Source organism: Ovis aries, chromosome 9 (assembly GCF_016772045.2).
Source record: "Ovis aries strain OAR_USU_Benz2616 breed Rambouillet chromosome 9, ARS-UI_Ramb_v3.0, whole genome shotgun sequence".
In the NCBI taxonomy this organism is placed as follows: domain Eukaryota; kingdom Metazoa; phylum Chordata; class Mammalia; order Artiodactyla; family Bovidae; genus Ovis; species Ovis aries.
In genome coordinates, this window is record NC_056062.1 from 70,204,151 (window position 1) to 70,218,692 (window position 14,542).

The following is a 14,542-nucleotide window of genomic DNA, read 5'->3' on the forward strand; positions in this document are numbered from 1 at the left end:
AGTTAAAATATTACTACATATAAACAATCTCTTGTGATAAGTAAATCTTAACAGTTTGAATTCTTAATTCATATTGACTCAATAAGTATTTGTTAATACCTATCATGTAAATCATATATGGAGTTTACAAAGATGACTAAGACAGGAAGAGCTCTCATCAAATGCTTAACAGTCTGATGAGGAAGAAAAGACACATATATAAAGAGAAATCCTACAACAGGCAAAATGAGATATGCCACAGGAGAAGCAACTTATCTGTGCAACAGCAATTTATAGGAGAAAGAAGAGAAAAGGCTTCCTGCATAATACTTTGTCTTGAAAGATGGTTGATTTTAGACTTGAGAGCAAAGAATCAATTCAGTAAAGTTCTGGTCATTCATAAGCCCAAGATGTGCTTGCACAATCCTGCACAATCTCTTTATTTAAAGAGAATAAAATGTTTATCTTGATGGTGCTATTTTGAAAAGAAATAGAAAACATTGTTTAACTAGAGATGAGTTTACTATATTAGAAATGGCTAATATAGAGCTCAAGTCTTCTTTGTGCTAAGATAAAATTTATATTCTTGTCTTTATCTCAAGACTTCCAGCCTTAGTAATTCCCACTGTAGAACTCTATACTTAACAAAAAGACCATTTTATGAAAACAAAACAAGTAATTTTCAGCTTCAAATACTAATAGAAATGAAAAAAGGAATAAAAATCTATCTTAAGTGCTTAGTATCTAAATAAGTTCTTTGCCTGCCTTTTCACTTGACATTCCCAACACATTCAAAGGACTGATGAGTCCCCTTTATATCTTACCTTTTTTGATCTTAAATTACTTCACTTTAATTATGCTATGAATTTCACACCCCTTTTATTGAAAATATCCTCTTCATTCCTCCTGCAAAGTCCAAGTCATCCATAGCTTCCAAAGCTAATTTTTTCCACTAAACTTTTTGAACACTTTGGCATCTTTTGATTTTTTTTTCCCTTACCTTCTTTCATACAATACTAATCATTGTATACCTCTTCATGACACCAAATAAATGTCTAATCTTGCTAGAAGTCTACACTAAGGCAAACACTGGTTTCTCTCTATGTAGATTGACAAGAGAAATATTGTCTTTACTTTCAGCAAAAGACGTTACCTATATCATTTAAACTCAGTGCTAAAAGACAAGTTCTGGTATCACTCTTTGCTGGTGCCCAGCCCTTTCAGTAGTGTGGGGGCAGGGCAGGGAGGGTGGTTAAAGCAGAAGACAGCCCTGGAGCAGCGACCAGAAGACATAACAGTGTTGGGAAACTCTGTCAAATTGAGTCATTGCTACCAGGCTCTGAAAGAGAACCGTGGGGGTTATTTTGCATTTTCTTCAAGTGATTGTGGAAAAGACAAACTAGTTCCATATGGTGGCAGGGAGAGAACTCAGCCAAAATAAAAATCTGCTCAGCTTGTCAGTACGTAAGACCTTAAAGTTCAGATATCTAAGAGTCTGTCTACTGTTTAAAGGCTCTGAGGCCAAACTTCAATTTGTCATACATACAACTCCCACTGCCTTGGATAATGAAAGAGACCCTCCCCTCGTCCCACCCCCAGTACAGTGAAGATGTAAAAACATGAGAGGTATAACAGTCCCTTAAGTAGACAAAATTAGTGAGAAACTGGATGCATGGTATTGGGCTGCTTATTTTAAAGAAAAGAAAATTATAGAATCACTTTATGATACAGCTGTATATATTGAAACCTACTTCTCCATAATAGAACGCACTGTTGTCCCACATTCATTAGGAAATATGCTCTAGTCTTTCTAGTTATTGAAACCTGTAAGTGAAAGAAAAAGTCTATTTTCAACAAGAATGACTAAAAAATCATGACTAATTTCAGTATGAATGTTTCATTTTCCCTTCAGATGCTAATTGAAAAAATAAAAATACTGACATTCTTTACAGTCACTGACCTGTCACTGAATTTTTTTTCCTTAATTAGGGAAAATAGGTTTAAAAGGATAAACGCCATGATTTTATTTTGTGGCTGCCTTTTTGGTCGCAACTAATGGTGTTCTTTGGGGGTTTTGTGCTATTGTTATTTTTTGTTGGTTGTTGTTGTTTTAGCATCCTTCATACTTCAGGTCCTAAGCCAAATTCTTTGCTCTGAAATAACATTTGCTTTTTATCCCCTAACACATCATCCTTCATGTAAGCCACATCTACACTGGCTGAACACAAGAAATAAATATCCAAGATTCTCATAGTGTTATTTTGGGGGAAGCATTCTCTCCAGTGACTCACACTTTAAGTCCTTTCAGCAGAGTCAGATGCAAGGCTGACTTTGGCCCTTCTGTATATTGACTTTTCTTTTGTAAAGTGGCATTCCATAAGTAGAAAAGAGACGGTCATGGATAGTTAATTATACATAAAGCTTTTAGAAATTAACCAGAACCTCTAATAAAAAGAACCACATAAATATTCTGTTTGAGGCTCAATTCAAATAAGTTTTCTTATCTAACTAGAAAAAATACTTGGCATTAGTGAATGGCCAGCACTTAGTCTGGCCCTATCAAATAACCAACTATGATTGTTAGCTTTGGGTTAATAATTGCTATTCTGTGCTAGCTAAATAGCTGCTAAGAACGAATGAACCCCTTAACTGTGAAGAGACCTATCCTTGATTATGCCATTACTCCCAGAATCCTTGTGGGACTCTGCAGAAGCACACTTGTCCTCATTTGTAAATATCTTAAGACAGTGTTGAAAAAATTATATTTAAGAAATACTATCTCTATTTCCCAGTGCAAGAGAACAACTCTTGCTTAGAAGCATATAAGGAGCCCCCTGCAACATGTTAAGAATATAAACATAGAGGGGATGAATACTCCCGTATATAAATTACAAGTTCTGCTCAGACTTGTATGGTCAAAAATCCACTGTTCCTAAAAATATTGCTCTCTTCTGTTATTTTTTACTGAGATATAATTGGCATATAACATTATATTAGTTGCAGGTGTAAGCAAAGTGATTTAATATATGCCTATATGTATATATTGCAAAATAATCACCACGATAAGGCTAGTTAACACCCATCACCATACATAGTTAAATTTTGTTTTCTTGAGATTAAAACTTTTAAGATATATTCTTCTAGGAACTTGCTAGTATATAATACAGTATTATTAACTATAATCACCATACCATACATTGCATCCCCAAGATGTGTTTTGTAACTGGAAGTTCCTACTTTTTGACTATCTGCCCCTATTTTGCCAACCCCTCACTTCTACTTTTAAATCATTGCAGCCACGTATGTCGCAATATTTACAGTGCACTATCTTGGGACTTCCCTGTGCCTCTGCTTCTTGTTTTTAAGATCCCTAGACTGGGCAGGCCCTTAAGAAAATATTTTACTCCTTATTTGGCTTTTTGTTTTTGAAGTAATTTTAGCTAAAGATTTTACCATAAACATTTTTATATTTTGAATGTCTTCCGATATCGTTTGGCTATGCACACAATACAAATGAGACATTCAATAACACATAAGAACTAATGAGAATTGAGACATAAGTTCTCTTCCTTTATTCTACCTGTGTAATATATCAGACATGTTTTCATATCCTGGAGTCTCTGAGAATATAAGAACAAAAACAGAATTGGAAAGATCAAGAGAAGGGTATGTTGTGTGTGTGTTTTTAAATTATTCAGTTGGTTGACAAGGAAGTGGGATTTTGAGTACCTGGCTAAATAAGATGCAAAAGCTGTCTTTCTGAAAATATGGGCCAGGCATATTTTAGTTATTAGAGCTATGTTTTTTTTTGGATTTTATTTTACTTGCTACCTTTAGGCTACTGAAAGTTAATTATACAAATCATGAGTTCATATTCATAATTTCTTTAGTCAGTAAATATTGAGCTTTCCTTCAGTATCAGACACTGTTTATTCTAGATTCTGGTGATTCATTTGTGTAAGATACATCAGACACATCTTATGCCCCAAGGAGCTTACAATTTATTATGAGAGAAGACAAGAAAAGGCAACTGAAACATAGCACAGTTAAGTTTCATCATAAAGGTATCCATCTGGTGTTCTCTGAGATTATACTTGAAATAAATCTTCAAAGATGAGTAGGGGTTCAGCAGCTAGAAATTCTAGGCCTTCCAGGAAGAGAGGACAGAGAAATGAGGATATGATGCTTTGAGGGATTAAGTGTTTGGTAAGCCTGGAGCATTATGTATGTGTGCATGAAATAAGAGATGGGAGGTGTGGGGTTGGTGTGGGAGAAAGTAGAGGAGGGCTAGATCTTCAAAGTCCTTATAAACCACAATAAGAAACTTGGACTACCTTTCATGTGTTGGGAAAACAACTGAGGGATTTTAATCAGAGCAGAGGAATTACAATGAGAGGCATGTTTCGCATGAGCCACATGGAGAATGATTCTAAGGAGAAGGGGAAGGATCAGGGCTCAAGACATTGAGACTAGTCGTAAGATTTTTGTCAGTAATACAAAGAGGAGCTAACAGGACTGTAAGACCTTCAAGTCTTGATTAAGTGGATCTAGAAAAATGTCTCCTTTTAACCACAGATCCTAACATTGTTGATGAGCTGCGTGCTGGTGCAGGTCATAACAAAACAACATTGTAGATATTTATTCTACAATTTATTCTAACCCTAACATATATACTTGCATATATGTTTACAGATATATAAAGACACTCTTAAACTTGTGACAATTGATGATATACTCGTAGAACAGCTTCCAAATGATGTTGAAGAAGTATATATGGTGGTATGGAAATATAGTCATAAAATCATATATGAAAAATGTGTTGTTAAAAACATTATTTTATCTTCATTTGTGTTTATGTGAGAAGAAGCTTTAAAGGCTACAAAACTAACATAAGCGATTACTTCTGGAGTGCAGTTGAGATGAGCCTGTGGGCAGAAACTTTATCCCATTGTTCAGAATTGTTTATAGAATATAATCAGGTATTACATGTATGCAGGCATGCTCATTCACTTTAGTCCTGTCCAACATTTTGCAACTCTATGGACTGTAACCCACCAGGCACCTCTGAGAATGGGATTCTCCAGACAAGAATACTTGAATGAGTTGCCATGCCCTCCTCTGAGAAATCTTCCCAACCTGGAGATGCAACCTGTGTCTCCTTCATTAGATATAAATAATATTTTCTATTTGGAGAGGGAAAAAACAAGGAAAAGACTAAGTGTATATAAACTATAATGTCAAGAGTAATTCTTTTTGCTTTTCTCTATTTCCCATATTTCTAATTGTGCATTCCCATTGCCTTGGTAACACAAAGAAACCATTGCAAATGATGAGGCTTAAATTACAACCCTCATATGAAAGTATTAGGGCTTCCCAAGTGGTGCTAGCAGTAAAAAACCCACCTGCCAGTGCAGGAGACGTAAGAGACACAAGTTTGATCCCTTGGTCTGGAAGATCCCCTGGAGGAGGGCACGGCAACCCACTCTCGTATTCTTGCCTGGAGAATCTCATGGAGAGAGGAGCCTTGTGGGCTACAGTCCATGTGGTCACAAAGAGCTGGACACTACTGAAGCAACTTAAAAGCAATATTAAAAAGCAAGAGGCATTACTTTGCCAACAAAGGTCCGTCTAGTCAAGGCTATGGTTTTTCCAGTGGTCATGTATGGATGTGAGAGTTGAACTATAAAGAAAGCTGAGCACTGAAGAATTGATGCTTTTGAGTTGTGGTGTTGGAGCAGACTCTTGAGAGTCCCTTGGACTGCAAGGAGGTCCAACCAGTCCATCCTAAAGGAATATTCAGTCCTGAATATTCATTGGAAGGACTGATGCTGAAGCTGAAACTCCAATACTTTGGCCACCTGATGCGAAGAGCTGACTCACTGGAAAAGACCCTGATGCTGGGAAAGATTCAGGGCAGGAGGAGAAGGGGAAGGCAGAGGATGAGATGGTTGGATGGCATCACTGACTCAATGGACATGGGTTTGGGTGAACTCCGGGAGTTGGTGATGGACAGGGAGGCCTGGTGTGCTGTGGTTCATGGGGCTGCAAAGAGTTGAACACGACTGAGCAACTGAACTGAACTGAACTGAACTCTAGCAACTTAGTACAGGCACACATAAAAGTATAAATTATGTTCAGTATATCCAGTCACTCAGTTACTATCAACTTAACATTTCTGCTCACTTACCCACAAAATACAATGTAGAAAATCATTATGTCCTGGAAAGTCTATCCCCATTAGTCAGCTTAAAGCTACTTCAAGGAAAATGGTATTGACTTACCTTAAACCAATAAGAAGGAAAGTCATCACAAATTATAGAGAATCCAAGAATCAGAGTGGGAATTAGCATCACTCATCCAAGAGCGCCTGTGGGCTAAATTTACCCACTCCCAGTGGAGAGGGAGATTTCAGGCCAGCAGAGTCATAGCTACTTAATTTTGAAGTCATTCATACTTCTCCCCAGACTCGGGTTCTGTGTTCACCAACAAAGCAACTTTCTGATTATAATTTGGCTTTCTGTGTGAAACTCCCTCCCAAGGAGAACCTGAGACTGGGCGCCCTATTTTGACTGTAAATGGAGACCAGACATAAGTCTCCCTCGGTTTTCCAAGTTGTGTGTCTCCCTCTGAGAGGCTGAGAAAGTGATAATTTTAAAACTTCAGACCATATCTTGAGGGTCTGGTGAATTCACTCAGGTAACATGTTCCTAGGACTCCCCTTGGTAACCTCTCACCTTGCTTTCCCCTGGTGAAACTCACCTCCACATGGGCTGCCTACAATGTAAAATGCAAATTCCCAGTTGGAAATTCTACAATTTGTGTGATGAGTGACTTTTAGCTCGACGTCTCCAGAGTTTTAAAATGTAAGCTTTTATGTGATAATTCAGCATTAGAAGCTTCCTTCAATGTTCTGTTAGCTACAAGTTCTATTAATTATTGAAAAAACTGAAACTTGAGGAGGGTTTAGTTGTATGTTTCGCTCTTGCTGAAAAGTCTCTGCAGAATGTATTTGTAAACTATTTTGGCACAGTCATACAACAGTACTGTTACTTGCTAAAAACATATCACCCTTACAAAATAATAATGGGACAGTACATGTCCTTAGGTACAAACACATCATATTTATATGGAAAATATATTTACATATGTATCTTCAAAATATTAACTGATATTTATTATCTATTTAATAATAATGTAAAATTTTGTTCAGAGCTGGTCTCAGTCCTAGTAGCATCTCATTCATAGAGAGATTTAATCACCCATTATATGTACCGTGGGTAGAGAAGATTCATAAATGAGACTCAGGCACAAAAGCGGTAACACACATGGATTTGAAGGGAGTATTGCTAGATGACTTTGATGAATGAGAACAGAGGGATATTAGGCAGAGTTAGAGAGAGGGGAAGGTCTCAATCAGAGAAGACTTTGAATATCAAACAGAGGCTACTGACAACCTTAACTATTTTGAGTCCTGAGGAGCCAGTGAAGGAGCTGAGCAAGTTTGCATTTGTTCAAAGTATCCAGATGGATATGAAAGCAGCATGTCAGGTCCATAGGAAATGAGCAGATGTGAGGGAACTACATTAGGCAACTACTGTGTTTTGTTCACTAGTTTTTGAATTCTAGACAAATATTCTTCAAAATGTTCTCCTTGGATAGTGTGCAAAAGTACTCTGAGATGCGAGTTGAAACCATACATTCCTCAGTCTAGTGAGTAGGTCTTTTTCACAGATAACCAGATGATTTGATGTATGGGAAAGTGTTGGAGAGCCCATAATATAGGTCAAATTTTATATGAGAAATCTTCCTAGAGAGTAAAGCAGGGTTTTGAAGAATGCCATATTTGAGGTTAAACAGTTGGAGTTTTGAAATTAATTTTAGGTATACTGCCAGAATGTAGGTCCCTCAGGGCATGGTGACATTCCATTTGTTTTATTTGCTGATATATCTTAAATGTTGAGAACAATTATTGATACATAGTATGTGCTCAACAAACATTTGTTTAGTGAATACATAATGATTAATAAGAACTTGGATTTTATCGTCAACAATTGCCATCACCCTCTTTGAGCTTAGAATGAAAAATTGGGATGTTGATACCTGAACCACAGATTTACTATAAAAATTAAATAACACCAGAAAAGCATTTAACAAAGTGCTTGTCACAGAGTAAGTACCCTTTAGCACATCATCAATATTCAATATTAACAAAATGATAGAAGCTATAGCAACACTCTATGTATTTTGTTTAGAGATTAATACTTACAGCAATAAAAATAAACCCATTTTCCTTTGGTAGATCTTGCATTATCAGGACAATATAAGTTTGAGTATATATGGTAAAACAAACATCAAGCACACAAGCTATAGAGAATTTTCAGTTCAGTTCAGTTGCTCAGTCATGTCTGACTCTTTGCGACCCCATGGACTGCAGCAAGCCAGGCTTCCCTGTCCATCACCAATTCCTGGAGCTTGCTCAAACTCATGTCCATCAAGTTGGTGATGCCATCCAACCATTTCATCCTCCGTCGACCCCTTCTCCTCCTGCCTTCAATCTTTCCCAGCATCAGGGTTTTTTCCAATGAGTCAGTTCTTTGCATCAGGTGGCCAAAGTACTGGAGTTTCAGCTTCATCATCAGTCCTTCCAATGAATATTCGGGACTGATTTCCTTTAGGATGGACTGGTTGGATATCCTTGCTATCCAAGGGACTCTCAAGAGTCTTCTCCAATACCACAGTTCAAAAGCATCAATTCTTCAGTACTCAGCTTTCTTTATAATCCAACTCTCACATCCATACATGACTACTGGAAAAGCCATAGCTTTGACTAGATGGACCTTTGTTGGCAAAGTAGTGTCTCTGCTTTTTAATATGCTGTCTAGGTTGTTCATAGCTTTTCTTCCAAAGAGTAAATGTCTTTTAATTTCATGGCTGCAGTCACCATCTGATTTTGGAGCCCAGAACAATAAAGTCTGTCACTGTTTCCATTTTTTCCCCATCTATATGCCATGAAGTGATGGAACCATATGCCATGATCTTAGTTTTCTGAATATTGAACTTTAAGCCAACTTTTTCACTCTGCTCTTTCACTTTCATCAAGAGTCTCTTTAGTTCTTCTTTGTTTCTGCCATAAGGGTGGTGTCATCTGCATATCTGAGTTTATTCATATTTCTCCCAGCAATCTTGATTTCAGCTTGTGTTTCATCCAGCCTGGCATTTCACATAATGTACTCTGCATATAAGTTAAATAAGCATGATGGCAATATACAGCCTTGATGTACTCCTTTACCAATTTGGAACCAGTCTGTTGTTCCATGTCTAGTTCTAACTGGTGCTTCTTGACCTGCATACAGATTTCTCAGGAAGCAGGTAAGAGAGTCTGGGATTCCCATCTCTTTTAGAGTTTTCCACAGTTTGTGGTGATCCACACAAAGGCTTTCGTGTAGTCAACAAGGTAGAAGTAAACGTTTTTCTGGAACTCTGTTGGTTTTTCAAAGATCCAACAGATGATTACAATTTGATCTCTGGTTCCTCTGCCTTTTCTAAATCCAAGTTGAACATCCAGAATTTCATGGTTCACGTTGAAGACTGGCTTGGAGAATTTTGAGTATTACTTTGCTAGTGTGTGAGATGAGTACAATTGTGTGGTAGTTTGAACATTCTTTGGCATTGCCTTTCTTTGGGATTGGAATGAAAACTGACCTTTTCCAGTCCTATGGCCACTGCTGAGTTTTCCAGATTTGCTGCATGTTGAGTGCAGCACTTTAACAGCATCATCTTTCAGAGTTTGAAATAGCTCAACTGTAGTTCCATCGTCTCCTCTAGTTTTGTTCATTGTGATGTGTCCTAAGGTTCACTTGACTTCTCTACCCACAGGTGGAGAATTGTACTTGTCTGTAAAGTGGAATCTTGCCTCCTCCTCCCTTCCTTCTTTTTTCCTCCTACCGACTTCTCTTTCTTTTGTTCAGAGAGCTTTGGTCTTATAAAACATTTTGTTGAAGGGCTGAGTTCAGAGAAGGGAGAAAATTATGAAAAAGCCAAACATTCAACAAACCAATCTTCTGGGTTCTATTATTCTATTGAATGACTTATCTTTTTTTTTTTTTTTTTTTAACTTCAGGTTGTATTTGAAGGGTCACACTGGGACAGCAGGAAAACAGAGCAGCCTGATCTTGCATGGTGCTGATTTCAGCACTAAAGATGCTGATAATGACAACTGCATGTGCAAATGTGCCCTCATGCTAACAGGAGGTAAGTCCTATGGGGCCATTCTCTAAGTTATGTTTCATTGGTTTGAGGCTTGAGGTTTCTTATCTGTGAGAAAAGACTATGATCTTCTGGTCAGGAAACTTAAGAGCAAGTCCCTAGAGATCATTTTGCTCTGCCCACTAATTTACCACATGTTCTTGTGCAAGACATTGTTAGCATATTTAGAAGTTTGCCTACTCCCCCAGCATGTATGGTGGGGGTGTGCTAAGCTTCGTTCTGCATAAATTCTTAAACCTCTTAAAGTTCCCCTTATCCTACTCTCTAAATACTCATAATGATCCCTGTGGTGGAATGAACAACAATTTGAATATTCAGTATACAGAAAAAGCAAAACCCCAAACTTTCTTACAAAATGCTTTACAGCTGTGTAATTGATCATTCTATTGAAATGGAGTCAAGAGGGAAGAGAAGTGTAGCTGGATCTAAAGTTTTGCAATTCAGACTAGCTATACCAGTGCTTTTACATTATAAGGTATTGACCTCTGCAAGACATTTAGTTGGTATCAGTTCAGTTCAGTCGCTCGGTCATGTCAGACTCTTTGCGACCCAGTGGACTGCAGCAAGCCAGGCTTCCCTATCTATCACTAACTCGTGAAGCTTGCTCAAACTCATGTCCATTGAGTCAGTAATGCCATCCAGCCATCTCATCCTCTGTCAACCCCTTCTCCTCCTGCCTTCAATCTTTCCCAGCATCAGGGTTTTTTCCAATGAGTCAGTTCTTTGCATCAGGTGGCCAAAGTACTGGAGTTTCAGCTTGAGCATCAGTCTTTCCAATGAATATTCAGGACTGATTTCCTTTAGAATGGACTGGTTAGATCTCCTTGCAGTCCAAGGGACTCTCAAGAGTCTTCTCCAACACCACAGTTCAAAAGCATCAGTTCTTCAGCATTCAGCTTTCTTTATAATCCAACTCTCACATTCATATACGACTACTGGAAAAACCATAGCCTTGAGTAGATGGACCTTTGTTGGCAAAGTGATGTCTTTGCTTTTTAATGTGGCATCTAGGTTAGTCATAAGTTTTCTTGCAAGGAGCAAGCGTCTTTTAATTTCATGACTACGGTCACCATCTGCAGTGATTTTAGAGCCCAATTTAGCTGGTATAGGAGATACCATTAAATAATATATTTCACTGAGTAAGAGAGTTTATCGTCTTTCACTTTTTTAAAATTTTTTCTTGCCTTGTGTGTCAAAGAGAAATTTTCAGTTTAGTACTAGCTTATCTATACTTTTTTAGCACTTAATAATTACTCTTCTTAGCAAAGAAGGAGAAAACTCTTCAGCCTCAGTCTCAAGACCCTGGTAAGGCAATAGCATCTACCTCAAATTAATTAAAATGTTTTTAATTTTACTGAGTTTTATGTCTCCCTTTTATTAGAGAAAGTGGTGCTAATTTCCTCTTTAAAGGAATGATGTAAACTTTGCATTTTAAAAAGGATTCACAATATTTGATATTTAACAAATCATTGATTTCAAGAAAAATATTCATTAAATATTAATAAAAATTATAAATGGGCCTGGCAAAAAATGCTCATGAAGTTGATAAATGACTGAGTGAAGTCTAAGAAACACTGAATTAAAACCTTATGGCAAATGATGTCGCTCAAAATTGTTCCAGGCTCTGGCATAAAAGGAGTTGGCACCAAGCAAAACTGTAAAGGAAGCTTTTCCCGATGTCTCTCTTCTCAGTTTCAGTGTTGTTTCCCTCTCTTAATGGAAGAGTAATCACTCCCACCTTTAACTATTCTTATCCTCTGTTTTTTATCCTGTAACAAACTCAAGCTACTAGAGAAAAAACTCTCTAAATCTGACATTAAACTTCTCCAAATACAGTATTACTATCATTATTATTATCTTCCTTGAATCCCAAACCAACTCTGTGAGAGACACAGGGAGAAAAACTCGAATGTACATTTTGTACATAAGGAAAACAAAAGTAATTAACTATTCATCATTTTATCCTTAACATCTAGCTTGATAGATTGTGGCACATAGGAACTCAATAAAACATGTGTTGTGTGAATGAATGAATAACCATCTTGGAACCCTTGAAGTCACTTTCAGATTTTGAAACCAATGAAATGAATTTTTTTTCTCATTAGTTAAGAAAGCATGAAAGAGTATAGAGGGAACATTTTGGAAAAATCTTTCCAACTTCATCACCATTCCCAGGCCCTTCATTACTACCACTACCAAATCACATCCCATTTGGATTCCCATCCACTCCACTTATAGTAACATCTTTTCAACATCAGACTGGCCTTAGCATTACCAAAGCCAGCTTATTATGATTCTGCCTCTGTCATATCCTCCTCCTTAAGCTTTAAAAATGCCATTTTGACATCACATTCAGGAGTCTTTTATATGCAATTTAGCTGTTAAAAATTTAGAATATTTTGAAAATGTTACCCACAGGTTAGGTTTCGAACTTTTTTTTTTCCTAAAAGAAAATACCTCTTTTTATTACCTCCGTGATCCTTTAAGCGAGATTATCAGCAACTTTATACAAGGACAAAAGGACTTTGATTGTACTTTTTTTGCCCACTTTAATATAGATGTGCACTTCATTTTCTCCATGTCTGTTTTTACAGATATTTTTTTCTTATCAAATAAATACAACACATGAAAGACCAACAGTAAAATTGTTCAAATGTTTACTTAGAATAGTGTTCCATTATGTTCATATTACTGTCAAAATAATGAAAATATAGAGCAAAGTAAAGAGGAGAATGCATCTCTTGGTTAATGATGAGAAAACTACATTGCTCAGCATTGTGATTTTGTTTCTGCTTCAGATGATTGAACTTTGTCATGTTCTTTCATCCATAATCATTCTTGGACCTATTTCTTACCCATCAATAAACACATATATTGAGGAGAAGAAATTTCCACTTATTGCTTGGGCTGGAATAGTCTAAGTAAATATGTTTCTGTAATAAACACCACTACCCTATCAAATATCCTTTTAAAAGAATCCAGGTCTTGCAAAGTGATGCACTCTGCAAAACTAATATGTGGAATTTAGATAGCTAAGAACTGGGGTACATAAGGGTGAATGTCAATGACAGTCCAGGTAACTTGAGTATTATCTGAAACTTATGTTCTACTTAGCTACCCCTACACCACCACCACTCTAGATTCTCTGTCATGGTTCACCTTAGAACCATTTTCTCCATCTAATGATTTTTCCTCTCCTTTTAAAAAGTTTGTATTTTGACTTCTTACATATTTAAAATCATCTCTTAAGCAGATAGATTTCATACTATTTGAAACTAATAATTCTTAGTTCTCTGTCATCATCAGTTAAAGCTTTATCTTGTTTATTTATATATTTTCCATTGTTTCCTCTAAAAGAAATTAAGGATAAAGTCAGATTTATTGCCTGCTTAACTATCCTAAATAGTTTTCTTCAAGTACATGGAGGGATTTTTGTTGGAGAAGGTGGTATTGTTGTTACCCTATCTATCAACAGCTGAAAAACAAGAGATAGGCTTAATTAAAATTAGAAGGTATTTCAGCTAGACAGAAAGTAGAACATTTTGTTCTTCCTTCTTCCTAACATCTTAACTTCCTTCTATTTACATAACATAATTTTAAGGAGTAACTGTTAAGAGTCAACTACAATTAGAAAAATGAGCAAGACAGAATAGAGCTTGTATTTTTTGAAGAAGACCATCCACAAAAAGTAAATGATAAATACACGATTTCACATTATAGCAAGTTCTGGGGACAAAATATAGCACATGATAGTTATTAGAGGAAGGGAAAGTTTCCAGGAATCAAAGGCTGGAATGAGTTGCCAGAAAAGATTGTGGAGGTCTAGTTATGGACACCTTCAAGAAAATATAAAGGTAGTTATATGAGAGAGTTTACATATGCACGTTCCTATAGTTGCCAGCCTACATAAGATTGTCTCCTATGTTTTCTTCTGGTTCTGTGATTTTGTTATTCTATGTACTCTTAGTGGCTACAGTAGAGAAAAACAAGTAATATTATTTTTCAGTTTGGTTGTAGTTCATTGTTAGTGGAAAAGAAGTATAGCTGACTAAAAAAGCATATTTGCATCAGTAGAAATAGATACCACAGTGTTTTATACCTCCTTTTCCAGACATAAGGTACTTATTTCTACCTTACCAGAAATTCTTCTGTCCAATTTAAAAACTGAATAATTTTTATGTTTTATTACACTGTTATTATGGGACCATACCATATATTTCAAAATCAAAATTGCCACACACATTTTCTATGAAACTGACCTCTTAATTAATCATTAGAGATGATTTGTTAGTGTGCA

At 36.5% G+C, this 14,542-nt stretch overlaps 1 protein-coding gene across 1 annotated transcript in view; it reads left to right on the forward strand.

The window, feature by feature from the left end:
* ANGPT1 (angiopoietin 1) overlaps positions 1–14,542 on the forward strand; it is a 304,237-nt gene that overhangs the window by 278,736 nt on the left and 10,959 nt on the right. Inside the window, exon 8 of the mRNA XM_004011787.6 lies at positions 10,100–10,230. Coding sequence (XP_004011836.1) covers positions 10,100–10,230 — 131 coding nt within the window. The remainder of the gene's footprint in view (positions 1–10,099; positions 10,231–14,542) is intronic.